This window comes from Rhinolophus sinicus, linkage group LG11 (assembly GCF_036562045.2).
Source record: "Rhinolophus sinicus isolate RSC01 linkage group LG11, ASM3656204v1, whole genome shotgun sequence".
Classification (NCBI taxonomy): Eukaryota; Metazoa; Chordata; class Mammalia; order Chiroptera; family Rhinolophidae; genus Rhinolophus; species Rhinolophus sinicus.
Window position 1 is genome coordinate 17,302,524 of NC_133760.1, and position 16,884 is coordinate 17,319,407.

The 16,884-nt window shown below is 57.2% G+C and overlaps 2 protein-coding genes across 4 annotated transcripts in view; one reads left to right on the forward strand and one right to left on the reverse strand.

Moving 5' to 3' along the window:
• Nucleotides 1–1,745: 1,745 nt before the first annotated feature.
• LOC109453131 (thyrotropin-releasing hormone receptor) lies at nucleotides 1,746–12,520 on the forward strand. 2 transcript variants are annotated; one of them, XM_019742635.2, is made up of 5 exons: nucleotides 1,746–1,910; nucleotides 4,333–4,725; nucleotides 5,782–6,208; nucleotides 8,267–8,650; nucleotides 9,018–12,520. In XM_019742635.2, the coding sequence occupies exons 2-5, from the start codon at nucleotides 4,349–4,351 to the stop codon at nucleotides 9,039–9,041; spliced, it is 1,212 nt and encodes a 403-aa protein (XP_019598194.2). In that variant the 5' UTR covers nucleotides 1,746–1,910; nucleotides 4,333–4,348; the 3' UTR covers nucleotides 9,042–12,520. The 2 variants fall into 2 exon arrangements, with proteins under 2 accessions (XP_019598194.2, XP_019598195.2); XM_019742636.2 differs by lacking the exon at nucleotides 9,018–12,520 and having other exon boundaries at nucleotides 8,267–8,788.
• Nucleotides 12,521–14,751: 2,231 nt separating this feature from the next.
• The window catches only part of ZFPM1 (zinc finger protein, FOG family member 1), a 75,410-nt gene continuing 73,277 nt past the window's right edge, over nucleotides 14,752–16,884 (reverse strand). Inside the window, exon 10 of one of the 2 annotated variants that reach the window (XM_074314461.1) lies at nucleotides 14,752–16,815. In XM_074314461.1, the coding sequence (XP_074170562.1) occupies nucleotides 14,981–16,815 (1,835 nt within the window). In that variant the 3' untranslated portion in view covers nucleotides 14,752–14,980. The remainder of the gene's footprint in view (nucleotides 16,816–16,884) is intronic. The other variant, XM_074314462.1, reaches the window with a different exon arrangement.

The window sequence follows — 16,884 nt, forward strand, 5'->3', positions numbered from 1 at the left end:
AGATACTCTGCTGTGGAGACACAGCATCATTCTTACCACTCTGTGGACACTTAAGTTGTCAGCAAGTTATCTTACTATGAACAAAAGCTGCGTAACTGTGCTTTACAGTTATGGCAGGTGCCACTGAGGGTTCCTCTGCTGCTGCTGGTGGTTGGGGGGGGGGCTGCTGACTCCAGGAGGAGCTTGCAGAAAGTGGGGACATGTGAAAATCTGTGAAATGTGGTCTGTCCATAGGTGAGTTAGTGGGTGTGAGAACTCAAGGCAGAGTGAAAACACTTTCCACATAGGAGCTGGGCAGTGATGCTATTGCTGCACTGGCCATCTCTCTCCTGTGAAGGAGGAACCCCCCCCTGAGATCAAGGGAGAGGGGAATGGAGTAGAGGAAGGGCCCAGCATGAGGCTGAAGATACAGGTTCCAGTCCCAACTCTGCTGCTTCTAGATGAGCTTCCTCCTCTAACAAGGGAGCAAAATAATAAGGTTCCTACTCTTCAGCCTGCTGTGAGGATTGGCTGAGGTAGTCCCCACATAGACAGCATGGTGCCTGCATGTAAAAGGGCTCACTGAATCTCAGTTGTCATTGCCAGTTTCAATTATTATTTCTGTTAGCTGTGTGACTCTGGGCAAACCGCTTTCCTTCTCTGGACCTCCGTTTTCACTTCTATGTGATGAGGGTCTTGGCATGGATGGCTTTGTAACCCCATTCCACACAATTGGATTCCGTTCTCTCTCAAGGTCACCAGAGTCTGCGGCTTCTTCTGGAATGTTGCATGGAAGGTAGCAGGGTGGTTTCAGCACCAGCGATGGAGGACAGCAGCCCAGGAGCTGTCCATGGGGCTGAATTCACGAGAGGACCTCCTGGAGGAGAGGGCAGCAGAGGAGTGGGCGGTGGACTGGGGGTGGCAGCAGTGGACAGTGAGAGATGGAGAAAGCCACCATCCAATGGGCACAACGGAGCCTTGTGTGTGACTATGGCTTGTGGAGTTGCAGCCTTCCCAGAATTCCTGGCAGCCCCAGTGGGGATCTAGGTGCAGTGTTTGGGGGTATTACGGACCACAGCCTGGCACATATATCATTTCTTCCATGACCCTTTTTTCTTCCCTTCAGCCCTCTCCCCTCACCTCATCTCTGTGGTCCCATGTTCAGCTGGATCCTCTTCCCAAGAGGAGTGCGAACCGTGCCCCTCGTGGAGTGCACAGCAGCAAGCCCCAGTCTCAGCAAGAAGGGCCTTGTGTACCCCTGCCCCCCAAAAGCTCCAGAACTGGGGCCCCAGTTCTACTCCTTCACCTGAGCCAGACACTTCCCCTTCCGAGCCTCAGTTTCCCCTCTGGCAGGTGCTACAAGAGATGCTCAGCAAGTATGTCCTCCTTCCCTTTCCAGGTCACTGTGAAAGGCCCTCAGGGGGGTGGCCACCACACCTGAGTCACCTTCAGATTCCAGACAGCGGGGCATCCCCAGTTAATCCCAGCCTGGTCTCTCACAGAGAAGGGGACTGGTCCCTGCCCTCCCCTCTGGTCTCTGCCTCCTCCTGACAAGCTGCTGTTAAAGGCTCAGCTGGCTACTGGGATGGGGGTGTGTGTCTTTCCCAGACTGATGAATTCCTGGGGAGCCCGTGCCCAGGGCATGGGAGGGGAGGCAGCAGGCTTTGGGCTTTCTTCTCACAGGTCTCCCTACTGGGTAAGCTGCATCAGCTGACGCAGGGTTGGAGTGTTCAGCCATGCAGGGGGAGGGGGAGGGGCATAAGAGAGCAGGGAGAAGTTGGGGGGGCTGTATGTCTGCGCATATGTGTGTGTGCGCGGCATTGCAGCCTGCAGCATGAGAAGCCTTCGTCCGTGGACTGGCTGAGGTGTGGGATCAGCTCCCCTGTCTTTCCTGGAAGAAGGAGGAAGAAGGCACGAAGGCTCTTTGCGGGGTAAGTTCGTAGTGCTTGCAGGTTTCTCCTGGGGGCTGGGCTGGGAGAGAGTGGTCCTGGCTGCCCACTTGGTGGAATGTTCTGTGGAGAAGTGCCACTGTGCAGGCAGAAGAGGGAGGGACGGAGGGGGGCCCACTGAGATGCCGAGGCGGCAGGGGTGGCTGCAGGGGGGGCTTGCACATCTGGAAGATCTGCTGTGAGAACTCTGGATTCAGTCCCAGGGTGGCCAGCCTCTACAGCTGGAAGGGAAATGAGGCTTCTGGGGAGTCGCAGTGCTGCGCTGGGATCCTGGGGTGCTCATCTCCTCAGCTAAGCAGAAAGGGAGGCTCATTTTCAGGAGAGTGAAGGGCCTGGGGTGTATGTAGGCATCTGTGACTTTAGGGGTGTAAAGTGTGCTCTGTGAACTTGTGCACGTGGGCTTAGGAGAGTGAACGGTGTGTGGGTGTGTGTATATTTACAGTACATACCTGCGCTGTGGGGTGTGAGAGAGCTTCTGTTGTGTATTTAATATGCATGTGTGCGCTTGGGTCCCTGGATTTTGGACATAGGGTGTGTGCATCGGTGAGTGCAAGTGTGTGTCCATGGAGAAGTGTGCACTGCACATGTGTGTGTTGAGGTCTGTTTTGTATGTGTGTGTGGTCATGTGTGTTGGGTATGATGGGGAGGGGAGTTTGAGTTCATGAGTGCTTTTGTGTGTACGTGTGCTCATGTGTCAGTGTTTCTGTGTACTGGTGTACGTGGGGGAGAGTTATAGGGTGTGTGCAGCATGTGTCTGCACGTGTGTGTGTGTGAATATGATGTGACTGTTGCATGTGTGCGAATATGTATGTGCTTGAATGTGTGAGCATGTCACATGTATGCAGGTGTGTTGCAGGTATATTGTGTGCATGTGTGTAGAGGTGTGTTATGTGCATGCATGTTGCATGTGTGTCACATGCAGCATATGTGAGCAGGCATGTGTTGCGGGTCTGATGCATGCATGCATTGTGTGTGCGTAGGTGTTATGTGTATGTGTTGTGTTTATGTTGCATGTGTGTGCGCAGGTGTGTGGGCAGCCTCCCATGGACCACCACTTCTCTCCCAGCCCTGCCCAATTCTGTGTCCTGGTCCCTGCCCTGTCGGGGCTGCAGTGGAGGCTGTAGGGATGGTAAGGGCTGTTGGTCACTCGGGCTGGGCAGGCGAGGATGGAGCACCTGGCCCGGAAACCGGCTCTGCACAGAGGGGCATCTGCTGCCCGCTCCAGGTCATCATGGGGTCGGCCTGGCTGGTGGGGAGGCAGGGTGGGGCTGCTGTGGGCCAGCTCTGTACACTCCTGGCTTCCAACACCAAGTCAGGGCTCTGAGGGGAGCTGACATGTGTTAATGGGTAGAGGTATGTGTGTGGTGTATGATGTGTATCGTGTGTATGTGGTGTGTGTGTTGTCTGTGGCACGTGTATGTGTTGTGTGTGGCGTGTTTCGTATGTATGTAAGTGTTACCTATTGTGTGGTGTGCTGTGTGTTTGATGTGTGTGTGGTGTGAGTGTGTGGTGTGTGTGTGTCCTGTGCCCTCACCTGTTTGCCCAAGTGCTCTATCAGTTTACAATAGACCTCTTTGGCTGTCATTCTCAGGAGTATGAGAAGGGGGGGCACCTCTGAACAATGACATGTGGAAAGGGGTCTGTGGATCTGTTTCCAGACGGAGGTGGAGCAAGGGTCTGCGTGGTCAAGGCCTGGGGGCTCCTGGGCAAGAGCCGGTCATCGGCTTCTGACTCTGTTCCCAGGAAACTGAGCCTGGGCACCCACTAACCCTGAGTGTGTCAATCTTACTCCCTCTCTACAGCACAGGAGATGTTTGCCAGCCTGTTACCAGCTACTGTCATTATCCCCACTGACAGATGGGGAAATCGAGGCTCAGGGAGATTAAAGCCTTAATATTAACATTAAATAACAGACACTGAACCTTCACCAAGCTTCACGCCCAGAACTTTTCATGCCTTGACATTTTGCAAGAATCTCACCACATCCCTGAAAAGTAGGTACTTCTATTCTCCCCATTTCACAGATGAGCTCATTGAGGTCTAGAGATGCGGTGTGACTTCCTAATGACAGAGGGCTGCTGATAGCACTCACGTTGTGTTGGGCCAAGGGCTCGACATACATGTTGCCTGGTTAAACCCCCCTCAGTCTTGTGTGTCAGGTAGGAGTGTTATCTGTATTTACATACCAGGAAACTGAGACTTGCAGAGGGGTGTGACTCACTAATAATATTAATGGCAGAGACCAGAACATGCATTCCCTCTTCTATCCCCTTGCCCGGCCTAGCAGATAACTTCACAACACCTGGGGGCCTGGCTCATAAGAGAGGCAGGTGTTCACTGGGTCCTGCAAATGCCCCACTGGTGTTGGATACCTCCTGGAGCTTCCTCTTCTTGTTCCCTCCAGCACCTGCTCAGCCACCATGGAAAATGGGAGCGAGCTGGATAACTCTAACAACGTGTCGCTGGTGTGTGGGGCCGCCGTCCTGGGCTCGATCGAGTACAGGATGGTCTCGGTCTTCCTGGTGCTCCTGGTGTGCCTGGTGGGCATCGTGGGCAATGCCATGGTGGTCCTGGTGGTGCTACCCACGCGGGACATGCACACACCCACCAATTGCTACCTGGTCAGCCTGGCACTGGCTGACCTCATTGTGCTGGTGGCCGCGGGGCTGCCCAATGTCTCCGACAGCTTGGCTGGGCAGTGGGTCTACGGGCATGCTGGCTGCCTGGGTATCACCTACTTGCAGTATCTGGGCATCAATGTTTCCTCCTGCTCCATCCTGGCATTCACTGTGGAGAGGTAGGTACCCCCAGCCTTCCTCTTGCACGCCATTTCCCTCACCACAAAGCAATACGGCCATGATTTCCTGGCTGCAATCCTTGGTAAACTGAGGCTCAGTTGAGTGGAGAAGGGAGCTGGGGTGGGACCCTGGGAGAACGTGGCACTGGGGGCAGGCATTAGGAAGTAGGGTTCTAATCTCAACTCTGTTGCTAACTCACTGTGGGATGCCAAGGCAATCCCCGCATTCCTCTGGGTCTTGGTTTCTCATCTGGAAAGTGGACATTTGGACCGGACAATCTCTTGGGTCTCTTCCAGTTCTGATTTTAACACCTGAGAAATATTCTAACCTCGTGGTTAAGAATATGGACTCTGAAGTCCATTGAATGGGTTCAAATCCAGCTCTGCCACATCCTAGATGCATAGCCTTGGGCAAGTTGGCCAAGGGCCACACAGAATCAGGACATAACTGAGGCCCTCGGACATACAGATGCTGGCCTGGTCCTAGCTCTCCGCACCTGTACCCATCTGGGGTCCAGTGGCCTCCATCTCCTGGCCACGTGCATAGACCTGGTGACCTGAGTGTTGCAGGGTGGAGGGTCCAGGCTGTGAATCTGACCACGCGGGGCATGCAGTATTGTTGGCTGCTTCAGTCAGCATGCTTTGGAGGTGGGCACCCGGAAAGCCACTGGGACTGGTGCATGGCCAAAGGCTTTTGAAGGGCACCGGGATCCCTGGGCTGCAGCAGATGCAGCCGTACCTGGTGAGCCTCAGGGACAAACGTCCTTGAGAGGTGAGTACCCACTCGCCTCCCCCTTCAAGACTGGCTCTCTTTGCTCTGCCAGCACCCCCTGATTGCTTCAGGACGGCCAACTGGCTCCCCAAATCTTCATGGCCTTCAAGTTCTTCCCATGAAAGGACCAGCTCAACCATTGCGTCCCCATTCCAGTTTCCCCAGATAGGGAATCTGATTGGCTAACCTGGGTCAGATGTCCCCACTGTGGTCCAATCACACCCTGGTGGGTGGGTCATGTGACCCCACTGGCCCAGGGGCAACTGGGTGACCTGTGGCTGCAGGTACATCGCCATCTGCCATCCGATGTGGGCACAGACCGTGTGCACCGTGGCTCGGGCCAAGCAAATCATCGCGGGCGTCTGGGGGAGCACGTCCATCTACTGCCTGCTCTGGCTCTTCCTGGTGGACCTCAACGTCAGTGAGAGCCAGGGCCTGGAGTGTGGCTACAAGGTGTCCCGTAGCCTCTACCTGCCCATCTACCTGCTGGACTTCACTGTCTTCTTCATCATGCCTCTGCTGGTGACCACCGTCCTCTATGTGCTCATTGGGACACTCTTGTTCCGGAGCTCCAGGTCCCACCTGACCCACCATGGGGGCAGCGAGGCCTGGCCGGAGTCAGGAACCAAGGAGGGAGATCCCCATGGGCCAGGTGGGGGCAAGGTGGGCAGCTGCCCCAGGCCCAAAAGCTTCCCGTCTTCCAGGAAGCAGGTAATCAAGGTCTCCTCCAGGTTTGGGTGGGGGTGGCAGGTGACGTGTTGGAGGGTGGGAGGAATTGGTACACAGAGAGAGGCAGAGAGACAGGACGCAAGCTCAGCATTTGTTCATTCACTCAACAAGTGTCTACCAAGCACCTACTATGTGCCAGTCATGGTTCTAGGTGCTGGGACACAGGGGAGAACATGACAAGATAGACATCCACCTGGCTGGGCTCATGGCAGGTGGAAACACACCATGAGTACCAGAGATACACAGAAGACTATCAGAGGAACGATTGCAAATGAGGAAAAAAAGGAAGCGGGGAGGAGAGGGCGTTTAGGGGCAAGTTGGGAAAGGCCTCACTGTGAGGTGACAACTGAATAAAGATCTGAAGTTGGCGAAGGAGCACACAAAGCAAACATCCACGCCAAGCATTCCAGGTGGGGGAAGCAGCAGCACAAAGGCCTGAGGCCCGAGAATGCCTGGCGCTGGGAATCAACAAGGGGAGGGGGGACGGAGAGAGGCCTGGGGGCTGGGAGGGCTTGGCTCTGACCAGTGGGAGTAGGGACAAAAGTCCGGGGCATTCTGAGTGGGGGGGCAGCCTCTGCCTCAGGTTTCAGCAGGATCCCCACATTTTCTGAGTCTGAGACAGGTGTTTACAGGCTTCCACGTGTAACCACGATGGGCGCTCAGAGAGACTGAGGCAAGGAGAGACCTGAGCAGAGAGGGCACCTATGAATGAGCAACAGGGATGCTAGTGGAGGGAGGGAGGGAGGGAGAGAGAGGGTGGGAGACGAGAGAGACGGAGCGAAAGAGACAGAGACAGGGAGAGATAAGGAGAGAGAAAGGGACGGAGACAGAGAATAGAGCCAGGTGCACCGGGAGTGGCAAAGGCCTTTGCTCATAGGTGGGGTGGAGCATGGCCCCAGACACAAAGCTATGGACACACAGAAAGTCAAAGCTCCTGGGGCAGAGAGAGTGATGACTTCATGGGTGCCCCCTTCCTCACCATACTGGGCAGGAGACTGCTATTCTCCTGATGCTACACGTGGGGAAGGGAGGCTCACAGGGGTTCAGTGAGCTGCCCAGGGCCACACAACTAGGAAACGGGGAGCTGGGATCGAATTTAGGCATGCCTGCTCCAGCACCCGCTCACCTGCGGCCTCTGCACCCTGGAGGCAGCGGCAGGGAGGTGCCAGGATTAGAGCAAATGAGGGGACATCCAGAGACCTTCCCTCAGCTCTGGGGCACCCAGGAAGCTCCCTGCATGGGTGAGGCGGGTGGCTGCCCTCTGAGGTGGCCAGGACACATGCCCCTTCCCCTTCCCAATGACACCACCTCCCTCAGACATGGGCACAAAGAAGCCTTGATCCTAACAGACTGTCCTTGGGCTATAAAACCCCTGTGCCCTCCCGTCTCCCTGACAGGTTTGTTTTTGGGGGTCTGGCGATGCACGCCTGGGCTGAAAGAACAGAACAGTGTCCCCCCAAAGGGACATGGCTGCAGAGCCATCAGACTGCCATGGGCGCAGATGGGCTGCAGAAGCAGCTGGGTCTGGGCGGCATGTGCTGTGTGATCCCTCAGATCTCTGAGCCTCCACTTCCTCACCCCCAGAGCAGAGGTGATAATAGCACCTGCCTGAGGTGGGAAGAACCCAGGGTAGGGGAGCGAGGGGGGTGTCAGCCACCACTGCATCCGACTCGGGCCTCGCTGCAGCATCAGGGTTCTGAGGCCTGGGGGGAATCTGAGAGGTCTGGGTGGCAGAATGCACTTGGGGGGCTCAGGGAAGTTACTGTTTACCACCCTATGTGGAACTATTTCAGGATCGTATCAACAGACCCAGCTTCAAATGTCAGCCCCTGGAGGCGGCATAGGAAGTGTTTATTAGCACAATGCTCAGCGGATGTGCAGTGATCGTTTAAGTTGTGATTTTACTCACATTCTCATCACTTACTCAGCAAACACTTCCTGAGGCAGCAGCTATGGCTGCACCTTCCTGTGGCCTTGGCTCGGCCACCAGCCGTGGGTACGCTGGGCCCCAGGGGCTTCCCCTCTCCCGCTTTCCCGCAGGTCACCAAGATGCTGGTGGTGGTTGTGCTGCTCTTTGCTGTCCTATGGATGCCCTACCGCACGCTAGTGCTACTCAACTCCTTTGTGGCCCGGCCTGTCCTGGACCCCTGGGTCCTTCTCTTCTGCCGCACCTGTGTCTATACAAACAGTGCCATCAACCCCATCATCTACAGCCTCATGTCCCACAGGTTCCGCGTGGCCTTCAGGCAACTGTGCAGGTGCGGGGCAGAGGGGCCCCAGAGGCATGCAGCCTGCCTCAGCACCACCAGCTACAACGACGTGGTCCAAGAGATGCCTCAGAAGACGCAGACCCGCAGGAGCGAAGTCACCTGCCTTCGGGCCGCTGCGCCTCCACCCCAGCCACAGGAGCCATATTTCAGCAAGGTCTGAGGGGTGTCCCGCTGCTGCCCAGCCCCTCCCTGCCTCCCTCCCTCTGTCTCCACTCCCTCCGTCTGCTAACTGCTAGGTCCCGCAGGTGTCTGCCCTGTCCACTGTGGCTGGCAGGGCCAGAAGAGGGGGACACATCCCTGTTGCCGATGACTTTTAGCTCTGGGTCCCCAGTGGCTTTCTTCATAAACTAGGGCATTAAAGTATCCTGGGTCAGGTGGTTGAAGTTCAAGTGCGAAGCTCTGTCACCTCCTCCGGAAGTGGGAGAGGTGAGAAACAGGAAGAAGCTGAAAGGACCCCAGCCGTCACCCGTGTAAAATTATGAACATCCATCATTATTATTTTAAACATTTTTTTTTTCCAGGGGAAAAGTCCTGGTGGGTATTAAAGGAATGTACTTCCAGCCTTTGATAATATCCATCCATCAGTCTAGCTGTGGATAGTGCCACCTGGTGCCACATCAAAAGGGGACCCAGCTTCTACCGGCTGATACCCAGAGACACTTCATGCTGCCCCATCATTGGCCACTTTGCTGCTCATGTGTGCTAAGAATGACCTAGTACATAGGACTCCTGTTTCTCTCCTTTTTGGGTTCTGTCCTTGGTCCCGATTCCCTGAGTGAGACTGTGTCTGGGTTACAAATGGGGTAGAGCGCTTGACTTAACCAGAAACAGGAAGTCATTTCTGAGCTCCCTGGCTCCCAAACTGCGCAAGCCCAGGCTCACGGGGCCCACTCTGACCCTCAGGCATAGTCACCTATTCCCCTCTGGGTGAGCTGATTGAGAGCTCCTGACCCCAGAGCTAGACATGACAAAAGCATGGGTCCCCAGACCCCATCCCTATTCCTCTTGAGATTATTTTCCTCTTGGGCCCCTGCAATGGTCATTAAAAGCAGATTTTTCGGTGGAGACTTGTTTGGGAGTGGGTCTGAGTTTTCCAGAGGTGGCCTGAGTGCAACCTTGGCAGCAGGGCACCTGTGTAGGGTGGAAGGAGGCGAGAGTGAAGGTGAGCAGGGGCAGAGAGGCATCCTGAAAGCTGGGCCACCCAGCTGTGATTCTACAGGGGCTGAGGGATGGACAGGGGAGGATGGGAAGATTCGGGGCCTTGCTGCAGGAAGGGCACCCACGCTGTGACCTCGTGGCTGAGTGCAGTGGACAAAGGCATCTCCTTCGGCCCCTGATGGTCTGTTCGTGTTGAGGTCTGGTCATCGGCATTGAGAGGCCAGTCCAACGTCAGTCATGCTGTCTGAACAGTTCCTTTACTATTCATCAATAGGGAGGTTAACTGTTTTACTGTCCCTTATCCAGGACATAGATGGAAAGCAGGAAGTCAGTTAATGTGTGCATCCCCTATTCCCCTGCAAATGAAAAAAGAAAACTTACTAAGTGCCGCTGGAGCTCACTGCCTCTGCTTCTGCTCTCCAGCGAGCATGTGTGGCTCAACCTGGGGCTGAACCGAAGCCTCAGGGTAAATGCCCTGTGGGATGTGGCAAAGGAGACAGGGCCCGGTGCCGGCACAGGCAGATCTGCGAATCCTGACGGGGTCTCCATGTCCTCCCGCCAGAGACAGCCATGAGGATGGAGGAAAAGACGTGGGACTGTGTGCTTTCTGGTACAGAGTTGGAGCTTAAGCTGCAGAGTGCTTCCTTTGGACATGGCTGAAACGCTGCTGTGTGTGGTCCCCTCTGAGCTTTCTTGGACTTTACCTGAGCCTGTGCTCCCAGAAGACAGGCATAGGGAAGAAGCCCTCACAACCCTTTTGTTTTCCAAATATCCTGAGAGACTGCTTACTGCAAAGAACCCCTTCCTCAAATGACTGAGCTGAGACTCCAGCCTCAGATTACCTGCTGCGTTACCTGTGACCCGGCCAGACCCCCACCCTCTAGCTCCCAGTTCTTTGCCTCAGTTGATTAGCTGAGGTTAGAGCTGTTTGTCCCCCTGAAACTAGCTAGATGCAGAGAAAAACATTTCCCACTTTGCCGACCCTGACTCTCCCCCATTGCAAAACAAGCCTACTTGTAGACCACCCACTTGTCACCTGCAAAGCACCCATCTGTCACCTGCAAACTACCCACCTATCACTTGCAGTCTATCCACCTATTACCCGCAGATTACCTGTCACCTGTCTACTTCCCGTGCAAGCCCAGGGCAAAACCACCTGACAGAACATGTGGCCTTCAGATCCATGGAGCTCTCCTTATTGCAATGGCCTGAATGAAACCACGGCCTTTTCCTACACATTTGTCTCTGGCTCCCTGACTTAGAGCCTGGGCAGGGGAGGAAAGGCTGGGGAGGTGGGGGGAGCACGGGGGGTGTTGGGAGCCATGCTCGGGGAGGGGAGTGGTTCCAGGGCCTCTCTGCACCTCCGTCTCTCATTTCCCACTTTGACGATCCCCACAGGGGTCCTGAGGATGAAGAAGGATGAAACGCGTGTGGTAAACTATGAAGTGTTCCTGGTGTATGGGCTTCACCCACTTGGTGGGCCATCATTCAGTAGGCTGTCAGGAGCCATCTAGGTGACTTGGGTATCTGAGGACCCCAGCTGGTGAAGGCCACCTCCTGGGAAGGGGACCCAGGCCCCTGGAGGTGAACTAGGGAGGTCTGGGGTGCAGAGAACAGAGCACTGGATGTGTGTGGGGTGGGGGCTGCAGCTCCCACTGGGCTGAATACTTCAAGGATCAGGAGCTCCCTGCCTGGCCCTGTGTGGAGACGGGGGCCGGGGCCAGGATGGTCACTCAAATTCCCACTGTGTTAGAGACAGAGGAGCAAGGCCCCGAAGCATGTGGACAAGGGCAGGGTCTCAAGGGGGCACTGGAACTGGCCTTGTGTCTAGGTACCACATTAATGTCCCTGAGTCTCCAGTTTCTTCTCTGGCAAAACAGAGAGCTCACTCCCATGACCTGGGGTGGGAAAGTATTGAATCTAGCAGTTCTCCAAGTGTGGTTGGCAGAACCCTCAAGGTCTATGATGTCAAAACCACTTAGACGTCATTTGCCTTGTTCACAAGTTGACTTTCACACGGATGGGACAGAATCAGTGTGGTGAAAATACTGCTGCCTGCGCTGGACCCCAAGCTGCACTCACGATCACCACATCCTTTATGCTCACACACGCAGCCAAAGAAACATGGCTTCCTCTGAGACAGTCCTTGATGAGGCAACAACGAACATGAATTGTATTAAATCTCAACTCTTGAATTCTGTCTTTTTCATGTTTTGGAGACAAACGGGAGGTGCGCAGGATGTCTGGAGGGAGGGCACGTGTGCCAGGTTTGCGCTGCGAGCTGAGCCAGCTGCAATTCCCACAGAGCATGCGTTCACTTGCAGGAACGACCGCGACACGCCTTAGCGACGCAGAACCAAATCGTCTCACAGACTCACCCAGGGAGCCTACCGCTTCAAAGAGAACTGACAGTATCTGTTGCTAATGGTAAAATTCGAGGTCTCAGGTGAAAATTAGAATTTAGGCGAGTCTGTATCTCCCCCGTGAGCTTGACCGCTTTGTAGCGTTCCATGACTTTTCTGATGACATTGGTGGTGATAGCAACGAGTGCTGTGTTCTGATATTGCACAATGAAGTCTGTCACCATTCGGAAGATCGATGACTCAGTGGTGGTTGCACATCCTCGCGAATGTGCTAAATACCACTGAACTGTGTACGTGACAAGGGTGCAGGTGATGTGTGAGTTTTACCTCAATTAAAACCCCAAAAATTTGGGGAGAGTGTGGTGGGGCGTGAGCCGGGTGGGGAGCCTGGTCCCCACATTGCTCTGGCAGGACCCTAGGTGCTCTCCCTCTGTGACTCAGTAACACCAGGGACTCTGCCAGTCTGAGTCCTGTGCTCCAGTGGCCTCTGCGAGCTCTGCCTTTGTCTGCCTGCCCTCGAAGGCTTTAGTGCATTTCACCGGCTGCCAGGACAGCGACATATCCTTCTCCGTCTCACTGAGATCAAATGGGGAGATTCGGCCCATTTTAAGTCATCTTAACGTAGATAAAGGGCTTAGAAAGTTCAGCAGTGTCATGGTCATTTTTAAAGAATCTTACCTTGTCCTGTTTGGATAAACGGTTGAGCAGACAGCTCTCCAGGAATTGTTACTCAGTCAGCTTCTCTCATCTGATCTTGAGCTGCTCACAGAACTCTGGGTGGATGGCCCGGTTACGAGGAGATGAGGTCAAATGGTGGCCCTGAACGTGGACCATGTGTGCGAGGAACTGTGACACTGCATCCCTGGTCAGAGCTGGCTCTGGGGAGGTGCAATTGGCACAGTGGAAGGATGAGGGGGTGGAGGAAGAAGCCCAGAGGCGGACAGGCAGGGCTGTAGACCATCAGGACGTTGGAGAGGAGGACATGCTTTTTTGTCTACTGGCCCTTTCACTCCCTCGGTGGCTTTAATGACCATGTGCCCCACCCCGGTGTCAGGCCAGGTGCCTAAGAGAGTGGTCAAGGTGGGCCAGGCCCCTGCGGAGAGGCAAGGGAGGGGAACCAAACCAGGAGATTCGGAGAGTGGCCACTGTTACGGGGAAAATAAATAGGGTGAGAATATGGAGGATCAGGGATGGTCCCTAAGCTGTGTGACAAGAAGGGCAGCCCTTCCGGAGAAGCAGACCATGATGAGGTACTGACCTGAGCAGCATGAATAGGACCAGAGTATGGTGGCTGTCCAGGGCCTGGAGGCCACCTCTGTGTGGAGGGAGGCCCTGAAGGCCAGGGCAGAGCAGGATGCCATCTGACCTCCCAAGCACCCTGATCTGGGAGCGGCAGCCATGCCTGAGAGGTAGGGCCAAGCAGACTCACTGGTAAGTTTGGAAGCAGTAATTGAGAGAGAACCCAGGTGAAATCACAGACCTAGCGGCCGGATGGTGGACGGGAGAGGCAAGTTTGGCGAAATCAAGTTACTTTGACAGTGAGCTCTGAGTAGGTGAGGGTGGTGTTCTATCAGGGAGGATGGTGACGTCTGGGCAGGGGTGGGAAGCAGACACAGGGATGAGGGGGTATATGCAGTCCTGGACATGCAGGACCCTTGAGGGACATCGGGGCGATATCAGGGCAGTGCGTAGACAGGTTTGGGTCTCAGAAGAGCCATGGCTGGGCTAGAGGGAGATTTAGGGGCACAGAATTCCACGTGCCCACCCAGAATGTGGGCAGTGAGAGCTTTGAGGGAAGGGTGGAGGGGCTCTGACAGCCTTGAACTCTCATTTAGAGAAAGGTCAAAGGTCAGAGTTCACCTTTATCCACTGTAGTCTGCTGGGTGTTTGCTACTTCAAGCAAAGTTGGAAAAGAACAAATGGTGCATTTTCTAGCAAGGACACCATGCTGGAGAGTGCCCATAGATGCCCAGCTGCGAAGTGGCAGGACCATGGCTGGACTCCGCTGGCTTGGGATTGGCCCAGCATTGTCCAGTCCAGCCGTAGCATGTATAGCCCCACAGCGCCAGTAGAGCATACTGGGGGTGGGGTGCCCGTCCCTCATGCCCACTGCAGCCACCACAGGTTCCATGGTGCCCCCAGTTCAGGATATCCCCACCCCCACCATCCCAGGGGCCACTGTGGGCTTTCTCCCGTGTCCACCTTCGTCCTTGGTGCTTGCCGACTGCTCCCTTCTCCCCTACCAGCTTTGGCAACCACAGAGCTTCACCCTACCCAAGACACTCCCATCCCTGGAACTTTGGTGGCTGGTGACCGGATGGGTGACATCCAGACCCCAGGCCTGACAGAGGGAGGTGAAAAGACTGTCAGTTGGGTAGGATTAAGCCCTTCTCTTTGGTATTTGATAGCCAAACCAGAGCTTCTGGTTGGATCCTGGAGGAGGCAGCAGTGGGCCTAGAAGGGCAGTGCCTGTTTCCCGTGCCCCAAGTGGGTACAGCAGTTCCCAGTGTGAGTGGTAGTGTCAGACTGACCTGGGGCTCCATCCAGCTCTTAGCACCACTAACTGCACGGCTCTGGCCGGGGATCCGGTCACTTCAGACCGCAGTGGCCTGTGTGTATGGTGGAGGTGGTGGTGGTAGACCTCTAAGTGCTTGGTACACAGATGACCCAAGATGCTGGCCGTGTGCACCCCCACCCCGCAGGGCTCAGAGAACTAGGCTCTTCCACCACTCTGCTCATCAAACTGAACTTCTTTATTAAGTGCCAAGGGTCCAGGTGGGCGCTGCCCCCTGCAGCCCCTCTGCTGAGGCCTGTGCTTGGTACGGTTTTCAGGAGCCAGAGTCCCCAACAGCCAGGGGCCTAGAGGGTGATCCTGTCTTTGCTAGTAGCAGGCCTGTGGGCCCTGGCTCCTGGAGAGCAGCAGGGCGTGTGAAGCGGTCTCCCTTCTGCAGTGTGGCTGCTGGTCACTTCACGTGTTCGGCAGCGTGCGAGGAACAGTAATACTTCTTGTGGGCGATGAAGGTGGACAGGCTGCTGAACTTGATGTTGCAGAGGCGGCAGTACCTGTGGTTGCCGTTGGGCAAGGGGGCCGGCGTCCCTTTGCTGGGGGTCTGGACGCCCTTGTCCGAGTGGGAAGGGGGTGTTGGCGGGGCCGCGGGCGGGCCCGGCCGGGGGCTGCTGTCAGGAGGGCCCGCGGGCGGCTCCTGGCCATTTAGGCCCTCACGGGGGGCAGAAGGAGAGGGAGTCCGGGCCTCCGAGCCGGGGCCAGGGCCAGCCAGGGGCTTGCCCAGCAGCAGGCCGTGAGCCAGGCGCAAGTGCTCGACGAGGTCTCCGCGAACCAGGCCGTTCAGGGGGCAGTAGGGGCACACGACAGCGGGGTCCTCGGGGGCGCACGGGCGGCGTGGTGCGGCGGGGCACGAGAACTTCTTGTGTGCCAGGTAGGCCTCGAGGCTGTGGAAGCTCACGCGGCAGGCCGTGCATTCGTGGTAGTCGGCTAGGGACGGCAGAGCGGGCGTGGGGCTGTTCAAGGGAGTGGCGGGAGCCTGGCGTCGCGGCTTCTTGCTCAGGTCAATAGGACCATCAGAGGGGTCCGGCTCGCTTCCGCTTCCGGGCCGCGGCGACGGCGACGCAGGCGGCTCGGGGGCGTGGCCTGGAGCAGGCGGGGCAAGACCAGGCGGCTCGGGGGCGTGGCCCGGCGCCGGCAAGGCGGAGCCTGGCGCCGCGGGGGCAGGGCTGGCCGCCTGCAGCTCGTAGAGCTTGCGGCGCCTGCGCGTGCGCACGGGCGGTGCGGAGGGTGCTGGGGTCCCAGGGGTCCCTGGAGGCGCAGCGGGCGCCGGCCGGCGTGGCGGCGGGTCGTGGCGGGAGGCGCAGTAGTAGCGCTTGTGCACCATGTAGGTCTCGTGGCGGCTGAAGCGGATGTTGCAGGCTTCGCACAGCGTCCGGCGGGGGTCGTCATCTTCATCCGCACCGCTGCCGGGGCTCGGGCTGCCCTCACTGCCTCGGCTGCCCGCCTCGGCCTCGGACGTGGCCGCGTCCCCCGCCTGGTCCTCACGCGCCCCGGGGCCCGGTGACGAGCTTGGCGCGTCGGACTCGGTTGGCGGCGGGGCAGGGGGCGCGCGCGCCGGGGCGGGTGGCGCCTTGGGCCTGCGGGCGGGAGGCGCGTCATCGGGCGCACGGCGGCCTGAGCAGTAGAGGCGCTTGTGCACATAGAAGTTGCTGACGTTGTTGAAGGTGATGTCGCACTCGAAGCACGTGGCGCCCTTGGGGGCCCCCGCGAGTAGGCCGGCCGACGCCCCTGCGCCCGCTCCCACCCCTGCCTGCAGCCGGCTGTGTACCAGCTCGGACATCTTGGCCAGGATCTCCGAGGCCGGGGGCGCTGCGGGGAACTGTGGCAGGAAGAGTGCGCCGGGTCCTGGGCTCGAGCCCGGCGTTGGGCTGGGCAGCTCGGCCTTGATACGCGCGGGTGCGGGGCTGGGAGGTGAGGGCGTCCGTGACGAAGGGGTTGGTGGGGGCCCTGACTCCACCTCGGGTTCCTCGGCCGCCTCCACCTTGATGCTTCTGGGCGCAGCCGGGGGCTCTCCGCTGCCCCCATTCTGTGGGGCCGCTCTGGTTTCTCCGTTGGTGGCCTCAGCCAGGGCTTTCCTGTCCAGTCCTGGAGATGAGGTGGGTGCCAGCCCCAGGTCGGCGGAGGCCAGGGGGCCGTGTAGGGCTGTGTGCTGCTGGAAGCCGGCCAGACTGTCTGCAGGGAGACCCCAGGGGCCACACTTCAGGGCTGGAGCAGGACCTACCTGGGCCAGACCTGAGGAGGGGGCAGGGCAGGAAGGGAGAGCTGGGCTGGGCAGAAATGGAGGGCCAAGGCCGAATTGAC